We start from the raw sequence: 19,139 nt of genomic DNA on the forward strand, positions 1-19,139 counted from the left end.
TGACTGGATGAGTCAATAATAATCTGGTTTTGGCTATTTGTAGTCACCTACAGCTGTTTGTAAGAGAGTTTAAATTTTAAGAATACGTTTACATGGCGGATTTTTTACAAATCTATTGTGAAACTGGGAGCAAAAATACAAGGCATGCACTCAGATTTCTACCACAGATTTTTATTTTATCAATTTTGTCAGGTTAAGTCAAAATTATTGGGGATAATGCACATTCAGGCCTTCAGACACAGATTTTCAGTAAGATTGTTGACCAAGTCAATGGAATACACTTTGCATGAGGATTCTATACAGATTTTTATATCGAATCCACATGAGAATCCATTTGTAGTTTACTTTGTGTGAACATAGCCGAAACATATAGGGGTGGAGATAGCAGTAAAGAGTTTTACACATGGTCTGTTGCTATAAAATAAAGCACAACATCCTCTGCACCCTTTCCTTGTCTCTTTCTGGATGTCCTCTTCTAATGCCCACAGTTCTGTCTACATATAAATACACAGGGCATAAAAATATATTTCAGTGCTACTAGACCTCATTCAAAACTACTAGGCCCCATTTAATGGACCAAATTTGGTCTACTAGTGACTATCTTCAGTCTATTTCATGCCATATACATAGAAACATAGAATGTGTTGGCAGATGAGAACCATTTTGGCCCTTCTAGTCTGTCCAATATTCTGAATACTATCTATATCCCCTGACCCAATCTTATATGTGGGACTCAAAAGCATGGTAGATATGATGTGGATTATGTTGGAATACTTTTTTTTTGCAATTTCCCCAAAATATAATGTGAATGGGACCTAAAAGTGTTACTTTAATTTATAAATGGTTATAAAAAGTTTTGAGCAAAACTACAGTAACTGCAGCCAAACCTGAACCTGACAGCTTGGCTGTTACTTTAGTCTATGTAAATAAATGACGCTTTAAAAAGCTCTGGTTGTCCAGAAAAGAGGGATACATTCCTAAGAGCAGGAGTGTTGCTATAGGGGGTGCAGTCGCCCCTTGGACCTTGTGCCTAAGGGGACACTAAAGCACATCTGCCCCATAAGGGACCAGTATTATAATTGGCACATGGGGCCCTGTTTGCATTGGGGCTCAGAAGCTCAGAAGAGAGTTAAGAATATTGTTCTGGACTTTTCTGGGCAATCAGAGCACTTTCAAAGTGGCAATAATTGAAGTACATTGGGGCAAAAAAGTATTTAGCCAGCCACCAACTGCAAGTTATCCCACTTGGTCACCTACAAACAAGCAAGATTTCTGGCTCTGACGAACCTGTAACTTCTTCTTTAAGAGTCTCCTCTGTCCTCCACTCATTACCTGTATTAATGTCTCCTGTTTGAACTTGTTATCAGTATAAAAGACACCTGTCCACAATCTCAAACAGTCACACTCCAAACTCCAATTTTTAGAAAATGGAAGACATACAAGACCCCTGATAATCTCCCTCGATCTGGGGCTCTACGCAAGATCTCACCCCGTGGTGTCAAAATGATCACAAAAGTGGGACCACACAAGGGGACCTAGTGAATGACCTGCAGAGAGCTGGGACCAAAGTAGCAAAGGCTACCATCAGTAACACACTATGCCACCAGGGACTCAAATCATGCAGTGCCAGACATGTCCCCCTGCTTAAGCCAGTACATGTCCGGAGAATCCAGAAGAGGATTGGGAGAATGTGATATGGTCAGAACTTTTTGTTCAAAACTCAACTCGTGTTTGGAGGAGAAAGAATGCTGAGTTGCATCCAAAGAACACCATACCTACTGTGAAGCATGGGGGTGGAAACATCATGCTTTGGGGCTGTTTTTCTGCAAAGGGACCAGGATGACTGATCCATGTGAAGGAAAGAATGAATGGGGCCCATGTATCGTGAGATTTTGAATGAAACCCTCCTTCCATCAGCAAGGGCATTGAAGATGAAACAAGGCTGGGTATTTCAGCATGACAATGATCCCAAACACACCGCCCAGGCAACAAAGGAGTGGTTTCGTAAGCATTTCAAGCTCCAGATCTCAATACCATAGAAAACCTTTGGAGGGAGTTAAAAGTCCGTGTTGCCCAGGGACAGCCCCAAAACATCACTGCTCTAGAGGAGATCTGCATGGATGAATGGGCCAAAATTCCAGCAACAGTGTGTGAAAACCTTATGAAGACTTACAGAAAACATTTGACCTCTGTCATTGCCAACAAAGGGTATACAGTCATGGCCGTAAATGTTGACACCCCAGAAATTTTTGAACAAAATGAAGCTATACACATGTTTATTCCCTTTGTGTGTATTGGAACTAAACCAAAAAAGGGAGGAAAAAAATCTAATTGGACATAATGTCACACCAAACTCCAAAAATGGTCTGGACAAAATTATTGGCAACCTTTCAAAATTGTAGAAAAATAAGATTGTTTCAATCATGTGATGCTCCGTTAAACTCACTTGGGGCAAGTAACAGGTGTGGTCAATATAAAAATCACACCTGAAAGCAGATAAAAAGGAGAGAAGTTCACTTAGTCTTTGCATTCTGTGTCTGTGTGTGCCACACTAAGCATGGAAAATAGAAAGAGGAGAAGAGAACTGTCTGAGGACTTAAGAACCAAAATTGTGGAAAAATATCAACAATCTCAAGGTTACAATTCCATCTCCAGAGATCTAGATTGCCTTTGTCCACAGTGCGCAACATTATCAAGAAATTTGCAACCCATGGCACTGTAGCTAATCTCCCTGGGCGTGGACGGAAGAGAAAAATTTATGAAAGGTGTCAAAGCAGGATAATCCGGATGGTGGATAAGCAGCCCCAAACAAGTTCCTAAGATACTCAAGCTATCCTGCAGGCTCAGGGAGCATCAGTGTCAGTGCGAACTGTCCATTGACATTTAAATGAAATGAAACACTATGGCAGGAGACCCAGGAGGACCCTACTGCTGACAGACAGGAAAAAGCAAGACTACATTTTGCCAAAAATGAACTTGAGTAAGCCAAAATCCTTCTGGGAAAACGTCTTGTGGACAGATGAGACCAAGATAGAGCTTTTTGGTAAAGCACATCATTCTACTGTTTACCAAAAACGGAATGAGGCCTACAAAGAAAAGAACACCATACCTACAGTGAAATATGGTGGAGGTTCAATGATGTTTTGGGGTTGTTTTGCTGCCTCTGGCACTGGGTGCCTTGAATGTGTACAAGGCATCATGAAATCTGAGGATTACCAATGGATTTTAGGTAGCACTGTACAGTCCAGTGTCAGAAAGCTGGGTTTGCTTCCGAGATCTTGGGTCTTACAGAAGGACAACGACCCCAAACATGCGTCAAAAGGCACCCAGAAATGGATGGCAACAAAGCGCTGGAGAGTTTTGAAGTGGCCAGCAATGAGTTTAGATCTAAATCCCATTGAACACCTGTGGAGAGATCTTAAAATTGCTGTTGGGAAAAGGTGCCTTCCAATAAGAGACCTAGAGCAATTTGCAAAGGAAGAGTGGTCCAACATTCCGGCTGAGAGGTGTAAGAAGCTTATTGGATGGTTATAGGAAGTGACTGATTTCAGTTATTTTTTCCAAAGGGTGTGCAACCAAATATTAAGTGGAGGGTGCCAATAATTTTGTCCAGCCGATTTCTGGAGTTTGGTGTGACATTATGTCCAATTTGGTCTTTTTTCCTCCCTTTTTTGGTTTAGTTCCAATACACACAAAGGGAATAAATATGTGTATAGCAAAACATGCTTCTGCAATCCTTTTCTTTGAGAAATACTTAATTTTCTTGAAAAATTTCAGGGGTGCCAACATTTACGGCCATGACTGTATGACAAAGTATTGAGATGAACTTTTGTTATTGACCAAATACTTATTTTCCACCATAATTTGCAAATAAATTCTTTAAAAATGTGATTTTATGGATTTTTTTTCCTCATTATGTCTCTCATAGTTGAGGTATATCTATGATGAAAATTACAGGACACTTATCTTTTTAAGTGGGAGAACTTGCACAATTGGTAGCTGACTAAATACTTTTTTGCCCCACTGTAAATATAGGGTAGAGTCACACATCGTGCATCCGTAGTGTATTTGGCGCTGCCGATGCGCAGCTGGCAGTTAAAGAGCGACTAAAGAGTGAGTTCCCGCTGCTCCTTGTAACTGCCGGCGGGAAATCTGCTGCTACGAGCTGACACACAGAGCTACAGGTAGCAGAGAGCTCGCTCTGCAGTCGCTCTTTGACTGCCGGCAGCACATCCCCAGCATTAAATACGCTGCAGATGCGCTGTTTGTGACCCTACCATAAAGCAGTCAATTGCCAAAACGTCAGGTTCGGTTTGGCCACATTTACTGTAGTTTTGGTCAACACTAGTTATAACATACCGTCTTACCTTATACTTCTGCACCTCTTGCCAGAAGAGTAATCCATTTTCATAAAAATCTCCTTTTAAAGCTATGAACCGCTGAAATTGGCTGGCTGTAATCGGGTTCAGCAACGCTTTGCGAAAAACAATGATTTCTTTGGAGGAAGAAATCCATTTGCTGTCTAGTTGCTGCAAAAATAAAATATCATGCATGAGTAATCTTCTATACATAGAATTGTTACGAGTTCTGGGTGTTGTCTCCCTCACTAGTAAAACATAAGAACCACAACATTTATTTTTATGTGTTTTTTTTTTTGTGCAAATAAAAAAAAAAATGGAACTAATCTTCTTCATAACTTACATGCCTTAACTATTACCCAAGACTTTCCAACAGCCTGTGATTCTGTTGCGTACAAACATTAGCATCATAGGTTACGGTGGGTCAAAATGGATTGGACATTTTTTTTTTATTTTTTTTTTATGTGGACAACTGGATTATAGAGAAGTGTTGTCACAGATGAAAAAAATGTAAATATGTTTTGATGCATCGTCCAACAAATAGAAGCGTACGGCAGTGTTTCCCAACCAGTGTGCCTAGAACTGTTGCTAAAATACAATTCAAAGCACAAAGCACAATATATACATGGTAAGGCCAAGTATAGCATGAGATTTCTATCTCTATACATTTGTATTTCCAAACCAGGGTACCTTCAGCTTTTGCAAAACTACAACTTCTAGCATTCCCGGACAGCCTTTGGCTGTCCATGCATGCTGGGAGTTGTAGTTTGGAAACAGCTGGAAGCAGAATGGTTAGGAAACACTGACGTACAGGATGGGTTATCCCAAGAATAAAGAGGAACTCCGGTACTTAACTACTTATCCCCTATCCATAGTATAGAAGTCAAGTGTGTGATCACAGAGGTCTGACCGCTGGGACTCCAGTGATCTCTTGCCTGGCTCTTCCCATGCACGGAGCTGATCAGTGTGGGTCTGACACCGGGACCCCGACCAATCACGAGAACGGACATCCCCCTGACATTTTAAAATTGCAGTGCAATGAACTGTATTGGGAAGTCCCATAAACAGTGAATAGAGGATAACTTTTCTTCTTGGAACAACCCCTATAAAGATGTGGAGAAAAAAATAGTCTATGTATATTTTACCTTCCACACTCCCAATTTCTTCTTGTTCGTTTGGAATATGACATCTTCTGCCACATCTTTCATCTGTGACTGGAGAGGAATCACATAAGATATCGTAGGTTATTCTTATGTTTATATCACATTATAAGTGTTTATGAAATACATTGTATACGCTAAAAATGTAGATAAAGTATATTCTTCGAATTTTTTTGCATCAGTTGTATGTATGAATATATTAAACATTCATGTTAAAGTGTACTTGTCAATTGCAAAAACTTACGGTATATACTGTGGATAATAACATTGGGGGAGATTAATCAAAACCTGTGTAAAGGAATAGTGGTGCAGTTGCCCATAGAAACCAATCAGATCACTTATTTCATTTTTCACAGGAAGTGTGGGTGGACAGGCAGGGCTCTATGCACGCAGGGCTCTGTACACTGAGGACAAGCGGAGCTCTGTACACTGAGGACAAGCAGGGCTCTGTGCACTGAGGACAAGCAGGGCTCTGTACACTGAGGACAAGCAGGGCTCTGTACACTGAGGACAAGCAGGGCTCTGTGCACTAGGGACAAGCAGGGCTCTGTACAGTGAGGACAAGCGGGGCTCTGTACACTGAGGACAAGCAGGGCTCTGTACACTGAGGACAAGCAGGGCTCTGTACACTGAGGACAAGCAGGGCTCTGCGCAGTGAGGACAAGCAGGGTTCTGTACACTGAGGACAAGCAGTGCTCTGTACACTGAGGACAAGCAGGGCTCTATACACTGAGGACAAGCAGTGCTCTGTACACTGAGGACAAGCAGGACTCTGTGCACTAAAGACAAGCAGGGCGCTGTACACTGAGGACAAGCAGGGCTTTGTACACTGAGGACAAGCAGGGCTCTGTACACTGTGGACAAGCGGGGCTCTGTACACTGAGGACAAGCGGGGCTCTGTACACTGAGGACAAGCAGGGCTCTGCACTAAAGACAAGCAGGGCTCTGTACACTGAGGACAAGTAGGGCTCTGTACACTGAGGACAAGCAGTGCTCTGTACACTGAGGATAAGCAGGGCTCTTAAGAACAAGCAGGGCTCTTTGGTTTGTGCTCCCGGCTCACACATCAGGATGATTGACAAGCCAAGAGCCTGCACCGAGTTCTCTTTGCCCTGTCCTCACATCCTGTATTTTGTCCCAGCAGAAACACACAGGGAATAGTTGCAGGGACAAGGCAGCTTTTTTTAACCCAAAAATATACAATTTTCTTTTAATCATTACAAATATTCATATAATGTTATCTACATTATATAAAACGTCTTTGCAGATGACAGGTAAACTATAAAACTTTTTTTTACTCTTTTAATATGCAAGTCTAAAGTTGTCTGAACCTTGTGATTTTTGGTATCAGTGGCTTACTGTCTAATGTATATAAGGACCTCTTAACTGTACCCTGGCAGGAGAGAAGGATAGGGGATTTGGGCAACAACCCAAGCTTTTTTTTTCTCCATTAGATAAGCTACCACCAGAGTTGCTTGCAGCCGCTTACCCCTGCTCTCTCTATTAAGAATGCATGAACGTTTGGTGAAGCCGACTGTTTATGTGTATGTGGGAAATGAGAGAGGTAGCAATGGGCAAACAAATGTTTTGTCAACACTCAACAGCTATTGCTGTATAGCCATCTTTTCTCTCTTGGTGTGCAGAGAGCACACTGAGAACAATTAGGACCAAGAATGCTAGGCTCACTCCTTAGACCTATACCTTGTTAAACTGCTCTGTTTTTAGGACAGAAATATATGTCCTAAAAACACAATAGTTACGATATTACAGCACAAAGGAAAATGGATTATGTGCTAATAGCTCTAAGATTTCCATCTATCTGTTTTGGTTGTCATTAATATATTTAGAACCAATTTTGTGGACAAAAGAGAAGGCTGGGAAGGGCTCCGAAAATTTTCCAGGACTCTCTGATGGTCATTAATAAAGATTCACGATGGATGGACTCCAAGGGCTTCAATGGTTATTTAGACATTATTGATGTCAGAGATGGATGTTCTTCCTTTTTTTATGTTTACTTTGTGTTGCCGCTTACTTGGTTGTTTAAGGAAAATGATGTAATAGCTTCTTGTTGTAGTGGGAAGAGATGACAGGTTTGGATCTCACGTGTGTACAAGTACATGCACCATCATACTACTTGTTATGGGATGGGAGCTGGATTCTTTTTTCCCTTCACTCCACATCCTCTGCCTAACATCTGTTTAAAATCCATCAAAGTCCATATGAGAATTGGAATAATACCATGGGCTGTTTGTGGTCTTGTTGACAGGAAAAAAGGAATGGCTATTTTTAATGTGTAAAAGTTATTTGCCAGCAATAGTTTGTCTTCAAGAGACACATTCAACTCCTGATTCTGCAAGAGATTTAACCAAAATTTGTATTAAGTGCTTTCATATTTCATCCTATATATCTCAAAGGGATACGTATTTTAATACTTACAAACATTAAATTTAGTTTATTAACAAATAATAATAATAATTTTATGACCATGAGGGTCATTTCATTGTATGGTATGTAATAATAGAAGAAATTACAATTCCTTAATACCAATATTTACTCCCACCCTCATTGGCGTAACTTGCTGATTCTGTGCCCTAATGCAAAATTGGGAACAGGGTCCCGAGCTATAGGGCATAATTTATAGTACTGATCTCCTTTTATTGGAAAGAGATACATTATGGGAGTCTTTTAACCCCACTGTAGTTATGCCCCTGCCCATCCTTTAGAATGGACAATAAACAATAGACAATAAAATAAAAATAAATTAGATTAATAATATATGAGAACTGTCCAAGGTTATTGAATGGGGGTTGAAAGAAAGTCATGGAGATAGTATGGACAAACTAAGACAAGTGGATATTAGGAATACAAAACCCGTATTAAAAATGGCTGAAGAGTTGTGGTGAATTGATGCGTGAAAAGTAAAAAAATGGTTATAGAAGAGAATTTAGGCTTATCCCTTGGGAACTATGTTAGAAATGATACTAGACACTCTGCTGTCTGGCCCCATGCACACTACGGATGTTCCACTGAGATTATGTTGCTCTGCGCACACTACGGAAATCCTGGAGCAGAAGTTCCGATGTGGATATGAATTCCACTGAAATAATGAACATGTTCACTTTGTATTGCTGGGGTTAATTTCTGCTGCAAATTCTGTGTGAAATTAACTCAGATTCCGTGGCAGGGAAAAATCACTGAAGGAATTCAGCATTGAATGTTTTTCATGTATGATCTGATGAGGGAGGAGGTTCAAGGTAAATAGGATGAGAAGTTTAGGGCGATCAATGAACGGAACAAGATATACTATATGATCTTACTGATAGCTCAAGAGCTAAGGCTCGAGAGAAGAACTATAAGATATCTCTTTTCTTCTTTTCTTTCACTGTCTTTTTTATGTTTCTGTGGCACATTTCCTATTTCGTCTTATAAGTCAACTTGTAAATTAATGATAAAGGAAGAGAACGCAGTTCTTACTTTCCGTTTCTGGCGTTCTCTGAATTCCTCTGTTGATAAAAACATGGGTAGCCACTTCTTCTCAATCCTCATACGGACATATTTCTGTATCTCAGTGACAACAGTGGGAGGTAGCCGATCATGAAGAATTTTTCCCCAGCCTCCTGCCAGCATCATGACCTGTGAAAAATTATTGTTTATAAAACATGGATTTCTAAATTCAAGGTTTATACATAAGTTTATTATGAGTATACTAAGTTTTTTTTAAATTTCATTGTCTTAGGTTAGAGCAGTGATTCCCAACTGGGGCTCCCCGGAAGGCCCTTCCCGGGGTACCGCGACGCTCTGGCAATTTTTTTTTTTAAATCTCCAGCCCTGGCCTGCGCACCTGGGAATTACGGCGGCGCAGGGGGGAAGGGAAGCCTGAGTGCCCATTGTGTGTACGTGCGCACTGCACACACAACGTCCCCCTGCGGTGCCGAGAGTGAGTCACAGGCTCACAGGGGATTCTGCAATGGGGATGGTGCGCTGGACCATCCTCCCGGCTCCAGGACCATCTTCCTGGCCCCGGAACCATCCCTTTTCCTAGCCCCAGGACCATCCATCCTCCTGGCCCCAGGACCATCCATCCTCCCGGCCCCAGGACCATCCATCGTGCCGACCCCAGAACCATCCATTCTTCCGGCCCCAGGACCATCTTCCCGGCCCCCTGCAGAAGGACATTGAAAAACAGATCAGCTTAATTAAGGTACTGCAACCTCTTCCCTCTGTCACCCCTGTCCACCCCTTTTTTCACCTTTCTGTTACCCCCTTTCACCCTTGTCCACGTTCCTGTCATCCATGTCCACTTTGTCCGCCCCTGTCACCCATGTTCACCACCCCTTTGACCACCCCCCAATCTACCCCCCTATCACCAATGTCCAACCCCCACTATTCACCCCTCTGTCCCTTTGTAACCCCTGTCTACCCCTCTGTTACCACCTTCACATTCTTGTCCACCCCTCTGTCACCATCTTGTCATTCCTGTCCACCCCTCTTTCACCCCCTACGCACCCCATGTGATGGTACACTCTTTTACACCCATTGTCACCCATGTACACCCATAAACACCCCTCTGTCACCAATGTACACTCCTCTACACCCCCAACACCCCTGTTACCCATGTACACCCCTCTGTCACCCCGTATGCCCCCTGTCACCCATGTACACTCTTCTACACTCATGTACACCCCTCTGTCAACCCCTACGCCCCGTCACCCATGTACACTCTTCTATAACCATCTGTCATCCATGTACACCCCTCAACAACCCTCTGTCACCCATGTACACTCCTCTACACCCCAACACCCCTGTTACCCATGTCCACCCCTCTGTCACCCCTACGCCTCCCTGTCACCCATGTACACTCTTCTACACCCCTCTGTTACCCCTTTACACCTATATGCCCCCCCCTGTCACCAATGTACAACCCCAAACCCCTCTGTCACCCATGTACACTCCTCTACACACCTGTCACCCATGTACACTATTCTACACCCCTCTGTTACCTCTTTACACCTATATGCCCCTGTATTCACTTGTAAAATGCGAATCTGGAGGCTGATGCAGGAAAAGTGCGAAGCCTAATATTTTATTTTTTTCCAGGTTTAACGGTGAAGAATTGTGGCTGGAAGAAATCGTTATGATGACCCGGAGAAAAGAAGGGAACGACACTGATTTTAGAAGATGTCACTTGTGAGTTTCTGTATAAAGCAGCACTGTAATCTACATTGGTGTTGGTGTTGTTCATTTGCGGCTGTTTATGTCGTCGTCCCCCCCGACCCCATCCCCCCCCCCCCCCCCGTCCCCCCTTTTTTTTTTTTTTTTTGTTGCTCGTCAAATTCGGTAGGGGTACCCCCAAAAAAAATATTTCCAAGGGGTTCCCCGAGCTGAAAAAGGTTGGGAACCACTGGGTGAAAGGATGAAAACCATGGTTGTAATGAATTTTCTCAAAACAACTCTAAAGCACAAATTGCCACTCTAACAAATTAAATGCTGCCAATACAAATGTCATGTTCACATCAGTATCTGTGCCTCCTTTACAGATTCTTCAAGTGTGACTGGAAAAATAGAGGCAGAAAACTAAGGATCCTATTATAAATGAATATGACCCCTCGGGGGGAAGGTTGTGTCCATCTCAAACGTGAATATAGGCTAACATAATACACCGAATATCATAATTGGTATCTGACAAGGAAAGTGATAATTATCCCTTTGTCCTACCTGTTCCTGCTGATCTCTTGTTGCCGGACTGTTAGGTCCAAAGAAATATTTTTTATTTAAATATTTATTCTTTATATCCTTAGATGTTTCTAGCCGTTCCTCCTTTTTCTTGTGCGAAGCCCTTCTGAGATGTTCAAGATCCACCCAACACTTGAGGTCCATGCTACAAAAGTAACTAAGAACTGTTAATAAATTGACCATAAACTATGAGAAAAGAGCATCAAAAAGCATGCTGACTTATCAGTCTGATTCCGAGATTGATTCACATATACAATATGTCTACTTTATGTTGGCATCATAAACTTGACATGTTTTTACTTTTTGAACATATTAAAGGGCATCAAAGTCTATCAGCAATTTTCCAATATTTCAGGAAAATTTCTAAATCAGAATTTTTCAGGGACCAGTTCAGTTTGAAGTGGATTTAAGGGGCCTTCAAACTGACCTATTCCATTATAAAAACTGAACCCCTCAAAGTATTTAAAATGACATTCAGAAAGTTTGTTAACCCTTTAGGTGTTTCACATGAATAGCAGCAAAGTGGAGGTGAAAAATCAAAATCTCCATTTTTTACACTAACATGTTGTTGTAGCCCCATTTTTACAAGGGATAAAAGAAGAAAAGGCCCCTCAAGATTTGTAAGCCAATATCTGCAGAGTATGGAAATACCCCATATGTGGACGTAAAATGCTGCGCCTTATTGGCTATAGCTACAGATATGGTAGACGTTTGTGTCACATGTGCTTGATAAAGGCTCACATGGAGCCGAAATGTCGCTTTTTGTAACCAATAAACTTCAGCTCTATTACAATTGACCAGAGCCTCCTTGGCTCCCCTTTCCCCTTAAAGGGGTACACCAGTTGAATACATATTTTTTTCTTATCAACTGGTGCTAGAAAATTTAAACGATTTGTAAATTACTTCTACATAAAATCTTAATCCTTCCAGTACTTATCAGCTGCTGTATACTCCAGAGGAGGTTGTATAGTTCTTTTCTGTCTGACCATGTCAGAAAGCAGAGCAGGATAGGTTTGCTATCGGAATTTTGGTTCCTGCTCTGAACAGTTCCTGACATGGACAGAAGTGTCAGCAGAGAGCACTGTGGCCAGACAGAAAATAACATCAACTTCCTATGGAGCATACAGCAGCTGATAAGTACTAGAAGGATTTTTAAATAGTAAGTTCCAAATTTGTTTAACTTTTTGACACACGCTGATTTAAAAAAAAAAAATTTCCACAAGAGTATCCCTTTAAATTTTACTTGTTTAGGTGTCAAAAAAACTATAGTATATGGCTCCATTATCAACATATTTTTTTGGGGGAATCCCCGCATATACTGTACCCTGCTGGCGGGGTCCGCTCAGAGCACACTGTGCGCCGCTCGAGGCAGACAAAATAGGCTGATTTCCGCCATAGTACATGACCTTCTTTGTGTATACATTTAAAGGGGTTATCCAGGAAAAAACTTTTTTTTATATATCAACTGGCTCCAGAAAGTAAAACAGATTTGTAAATTACAAAGAAAGCAGGTAGATGCCAGCGATTATGAAACTTCACCTTTATTGGAACCACGTAAAATCATCGACATGGAGAGACTTCAATAAGACAAACATTTAAAATTCCAGGAATCAGCGCCAAGCATCTTTGATAAATACGTCTCCATAGAAGTAACCTCCCACCACAGTTTGGTCTCCTTGACCAGTAGCTTTTCCAAGGAATATAGGTGCATTTTCAACTGTATGTCATGTGAAGCTCGATCCATGTCAAATATTTCCAATGCTGCATCGCAGCGTTCAATGCGGTTATCAACGTCCTTCAGGAGAAGTAACCCCTCTTCCATGATCGGGACCGGGGCACCGGTTTCCGTTGGAGAGGACATGTGAACAAGGCAATGGAGCAAAGTAGAAAAGTAGTCAGCTCACCCGGCCACCGCACGGCAATGTAATCCTCCAAGGATACAAAGAAAGCAGGTAGATTCCAGCGATTATGAAACCTCACCTTTATTGGAACCACATATTGGAGAATTACATTGCCGTGCGGTGGCCGGGTGAGCTGACTACTTTTCTACTTTGCTCCAGATTTGTAAATTACTTCTATTAAAAAATCTTAATCCTTTCAGTACTTATGAGCTTCTGAAGTTAAGGTTGTTCTTTTCTGTCTAAGTGCTCTCTGATGACACGTGTCTCAGGAACCGCCCCAGTTTAGAAGAGGTTTGCTATGGGGATTTGCTTCTAAACTGGGCGGTTCCCGAGACATGTGTCATCAGAGAGCACTTAAAAAGAAGAGAACAACCTTAACTTCAGAAGCTCATAAGTATTGAAAGGATTAAGATTTTTTTAATAGAAGTAATTTACAAATCTGTTTAACTTTCTGGAGCCAGTTGATATAAAAAAAAATGTTTTTTCCTGGATAACCCCTTTAATGAGAAGATCTTGCAGCTTTATTGCAACATACAGTAAAGACACAGCACTCTTGTTCAAATCATGCAATGCATCTTGACAAGTTTCGAGTGCACGCGCTCAAAAGCTACAATGCAATGTTCTCAAATATCCTTAAAGTGTAGCTCCCACCAAGTAATATATAATCTAATATGTCCCTACCTATTAGTAATCTAGCCCTAACCCCCTACCTGGCTTTAAAAAAAATTTAAATCGATTTAATAGAGCAGATTTAGTGCTTCTAAATCTGCTCTATAAAGCAGGGCAGGAAGCAGCAGGCGTGACGTCACTGATGCCTTGCTGGGCGCTTGCTTCTGCCCTCAGATCGTCTATGCCGTGCTCCTGTCGGGAGCGCGCATAGATGATCTGCCAATAGCACGGCAGGCAGCTCCGGGTCTCCTCCTCCATGTTTACCTGTGCATGTGCTATCCAGGGAGGAGGAGTAGAGGAGCATCGCCGGCCTGCCGTGCACGATATTACAGCCGAGACCCGGCTAATATAAGACCTCAGATCAGACTTACCCATCCGGAGGATCAGCGCAGCAATGAGTGCGCGCGCTGCCTTCGGACAGGCTAACGGGGGCGGGGCCGCGCGCGAGGCCAGTGGAGCTGGCCAATGCGCGCAGCCCCAGCTATCAGCGTGCTCGCTCTTGCCTGTTTGATTGACAGGCGGGAGCAAGCACAGCAGTGCCTGAATTTCGACTCATTGCCAGGCTGAAATGAGTCGAAATTCAGTGGTGACGTCACTGCTGAATGCATTCGGCCACTAGGAGGGCGACCCCTAGTGGCCGAATTTAAAAGTGATTTTAAACTTGTTTAAAAATCACTTTTTTTAATTAAAGTATATTCGAGATATGTTGTAGTACTTAAGTACTACAACACATCAACTTTTTTACTTCATGACAGTGCCCATTTAAACACAGGCGCAGTGATTTAAAATGTTAAATGCAAAAAAGACAAGACAAGGATTGAATAAGCAACTAGGCACATAGGATTGTGTATCCCATATTGAACATATAAGATGTGAACAGTGTTATACAAAATCTGAGACACGTATCCATGAATATATTCGGTAATAATTTACATCAATATAGAAAAAAGAAAGAAAGAAAAGAAAAAAGAAAAGACAAAGAAAACAGCAGCATGTGTCTAAATCTTGCTTCATTAAAATGGGTCACATGTGACTGTGACCCAAGAAAACTGTCCGGTGCCTTCAGATACATCAGAAGGACAATTTACCTTCCAGGAGAAATGTTACATTAAGGAATGGTAGATGCAAATCAGATATCTAACTCCAAAGTATCCAATATAACACTGTGAATATTTTCCAGCCATGTTTAATATCTAGGGACACTACAAAGAGTTAATGTAGGACACAGCTGCCAATTACAATCCTAGCGCCAATTCCATTACATTGCTGCATCTGCAAGGGGCAGATGTTTGTTTTGCGTACGACAATGATAAAATGGGTTTTGGGGAATTAGCAGGCTCATTATTAATTCTTATGGAATAATATAATTCTATCTGATTCTACATAACGTTACATGTTTCAGCGATTATAATTTACTGGGCACTTTCGTATGACAAGGTTCAGGTCACAAACAACGCACATCAAGAACATGAGAATGATTTATGGTTTTCGGTAAACTGGCAAAACTGCAAGGAAAACAAAAGCCTTTGACAAAAGAAATACATTAGTAATATGAAAACCAGGAACAGGACCTGACTGGATTAATGTCCATTTCTGGTCTCTTGTGAAGGTAGAATGGAAGGTCACAAATACCTAAACGTATTATAATGTGGCACAGATCATAATAAACTAGATACTGTACTATTAGCTTCAGAAATAACAAACACAGGTATCAAATCTTCAATCCAGAATTTATTATACTGTAGGTTCTATAGAAGGTATAAATTCATTTGGAACTTAAATAAAAAAAAAAAAGACAAAAATAAACAGATACAAGTGTTTATATGCAAATTGGTAAGTCACAGAAGCAAAAAACAATAACATATAATGTTTAATAAATCCATTAAAATGAATTACCCCATAAAAACATGATATCACAATTATGACCTAAATTACGGATGTACAAATAAATACAATAACATTTCAAAAAGCTCCTGAATAGCAACACAATCTTGGCAAAAAAAAGTTGGTCTCAATAAATGAGATAACCTGGTACCAACGCGTTTCACCCATATTATATGTTCGCGATCCTCATGGGACATAAATCCGGGTATCAAAGGCTATTAAATATATCAAATACTAAAAGGCATCAATGTGACAATAAAAAAAAGTATATATCAAACAAAACTCATATTAGCATATAAACTTATAAGCAATTACTATTCATATAGATTGGAAACAATTTGATACACATTGGTAGTAAAGTTAGTTAGTAGTAAAGAAAAAATGGTCTCTGGTAAGGCCACTCACTGCGCCCCTAGATAGTGATGGATGTACCGGTGCCAGGCACACATTAAGAGACACCTGTACATTCATCACTATCTAGGGATGCAGTGAGTGGCCTTACCAGAGGCCGTTTTATCTTTACTTTGACCTAACTTACTTATCCTGGGGCTTTCTGAACTGTTATTTTATCTATTTGTATATCAGTAATTATAGGTCATATTGTGATATCATGTTTTTATGGGGTAATTCATTTTAATGGATTTATTAAAAGTTATATTTTAGTGTTTTTTCCTTCTGGGAAAAAAAACAACAGTTAAAATACATTACAATACCTTTTTTGTATTTCCATAATATTGCTTGGAGGTGCTATGTATAGTAAGGGCTCAAGCATGCTAAAATAGTTTGACTGCTTTTTATATGTAGTGGTAGACAGTGACAGGAATGATGGTCAGAGATCGCTATATTTCCCTAAGGTACCTCACATGTAGATACTAGGTATCAATAATTGCCTATCCTATCCAGGCAAAGGTGGGATATGGTAAATCCAAGAGAGAGTTAAATCCCTGGAAAGATTTAGCTTTCTAGAGACTTTTGCTAAGTCCTATTGAGATGTCCCAGTACAGGACATAGTCCTGTACTACCTTTAGGCCCTGTCAGGTTGAGTCCCTCAGTTACCTGGGGGCTCCCCTGTCCCCATGTTGGTTTTATAAAGGTGTGTGTATTACTTTAATGCTTAGACAGGATCCCTATGTATAGATAGTCCAGAGGACCTGTGGGAGGTCTCAAGGAAATGTGTGTAAGCCTGTCACATGTTATACAGTCACATGATTTGTTGTCACATGTTCTCCCAGAGAGAACCAGCTTAACCTATGACCCCCAGCTTGACCACTATATATAGGGGCGGCCATTACAGTTCTCTCTCTTCTCTTAGCACTTACCACCAGCTACCTTACTGAGCTCAGCTACCAGAGAACTCAGGGCAAGTGATCAGCATCTGGAAGGCCACAAAGCTACCGTCTCTCCAGTAAGTCTACAAGTCTATGTCTGCTGTCACTACAAGTAGTCAAGTCCTGCACGTAGTCAAGTCAAGTCTAATTTCAAGTCAAGTTTATTACAAGTATATTAGTCCAGCAAGCTGCGAGGTCCTTCTGGGTCCTGGCCACCTCTCTGGGAATTCTGTCCTTAGCTGTGAAGATAATTACATCTGTCTTCTACTCAGTAAAACCTCCGTTTGACCATAACTGGTTGTGGACTCTCATTTCATTTCTAGCAATTGGGATAGCGGAGAATCTGGGCGTGTGGTGTTCCAGAACCCAAAAACCACACTGGCGTCACGAACACTAGGGGTTAATACCATTCAACCCCCGGGGTTAATACAATCTGATCCCACCAACCTACACCGCTACACCACACTATTTTCAATCTTTTTTCATTCTATGGAATGAAAGGAAGGATTGGCATTGGGGACTTTCATTTTGTTCCCTGGGCCATGCCATGTTTTCAGACAAGTCCAGATCAGCACAGGTGATGAGACAGGTGATGTTAAAATTTGCTGGCTAGAGAGGCTTAAAGGAACCTGTCCCTCAGATGGGAGTTGTACTCTGTAATGCTGCAGTCTCAAAAGCGGCCTTTGTGACAAATGCCAGTGGTATCAGGTAACACACTTAAAAAGTTTGTTTTGTCATGTGACTGATAGTAAGCCAGTTAAAAGTGTTGGTTAGTGCTGGGCAAGCAGGTTTTGTTTTATGCCATTGCCCTGTATTTGAACTATGTCACTGTTTCTGACTGTTTGCTGCCGTCCGCCCATTTCTACTGATCTAAAGTCCCACAGTAGCCATAAAAGAGGTACATATGGCTTCTAGCAGGAAACTAGAGGCAAACAGAGGTTTTCTTTCTGTTGAGTTCATGTAAAATGATCACATACCCCATGTCTGTATGGAAGTATAAGAAAGCACTGCTTCTAGGTGAGAATATGTCCATTTACATGGAATCCATTTGAGCCTGTATGGGAATACACAAAGGCTTCATGCTCTGAGGCTGGAGGGAAGAATAGTGCAAGTTGGAAAGTTGAATTTCAGCTGCACGATCCTTCTCTTCTCAGTGAGATAAGCTCTCGCCAGAGAAGACTTTCTTCCCATTCCCTATTGAGAACACATAAATGCCCGGCCAGGCCAAGAATGCAAGTGTATGGGGTCGTTCAGGAGAGATAGCTGTTTAGTCAAACGCTTTTTTATCTGTGTGGCCAGCTTAACCCCTTAAGGACCAGGCCCTTTTACACCTTAGGACCAGAGCGTTTTTTGCACATCTGACCACTGTCACTTTAAGCATTAATAACTCTGGAATGCTTTTAGTTATCAATCTGATTCCGAGATTGTTTTTTCGTGACATATTCTACTTTAACTTAGTGGTAAAATTTAGTGGTATCTTGCATCCTTTCTTGGTGAAAAATCCCAAAATTTGATGAAAAATTTGAAAATGTTGCATTTTTCTAACTTTGAAGCTTTCTGCTTGTAAGGAAAATGGATATTCAAAATATTTTTTTTATTCACATTTCCAATATGTCTACTTTATGTTTGCATCATAAAATTGACGAGTTTTTACTTTTGGAAGACACCAGAGGGCTTCAAAGTTCAGCAGCACTTTTCCAATTTTTCACAAAATTTTGAACCTCGCTTTTTTTCAGAGACCAGTTCAGGTTTGAAGTGGATTTGAAGGGTCTTCCCATTAGAAATACCCCACAAATGACCCCATTATAAAAACTGCACCCCCCAAAGTATTCAAAATGACATTCAGTAAGTGTTTTAACCCTTTAGGTGTTTCACAGGAATAGCAGCAAAGTGAAGGAGAAAATTCACAATCTTCATTTTTTACACTCGCATGTTCTTGTAAACCCAATTTTTTAATTTTTACAAGGGGTAAAAGGAGAAAATGTATACTTATGTTTGTAGCCCAATTTCTCTCGAGTAAGCACATACCTCATATGTCTATGTAAAGTGTTCGGCGGGCGCAGTAGAGGGCTCAGAAGCGAAGGAGCGACAAGGGGATTTTGGAGA

At 41.1% G+C, this 19,139-nt stretch overlaps 1 protein-coding gene across 7 annotated transcripts in view; it reads right to left on the reverse strand.

The window, feature by feature from the left end:
- Positions 1-19,139, reverse strand: part of RGS22 (regulator of G protein signaling 22) — a 176,208-nt gene that overhangs the window by 14,989 nt on the left and 142,080 nt on the right. For all 7 annotated transcript variants that reach the window (XM_056522387.1, XM_056522382.1, XM_056522381.1 and 4 more), the window contains 4 exons: positions 11,234-11,396; positions 8,993-9,151; positions 5,504-5,572; positions 4,368-4,529 (listed from right to left, as the gene is read on the reverse strand). In XM_056522387.1, the coding sequence (XP_056378362.1) occupies positions 4,368-4,529; positions 5,504-5,572; positions 8,993-9,151; positions 11,234-11,396 (553 nt within the window). The remainder of the gene's footprint in view (positions 1-4,367; positions 4,530-5,503; positions 5,573-8,992; positions 9,152-11,233; positions 11,397-19,139) is intronic.

Source organism: Hyla sarda, chromosome 5, assembly GCF_029499605.1.
Source record: "Hyla sarda isolate aHylSar1 chromosome 5, aHylSar1.hap1, whole genome shotgun sequence".
Taxonomy (NCBI): Eukaryota; Metazoa; Chordata; class Amphibia; order Anura; family Hylidae; genus Hyla; species Hyla sarda.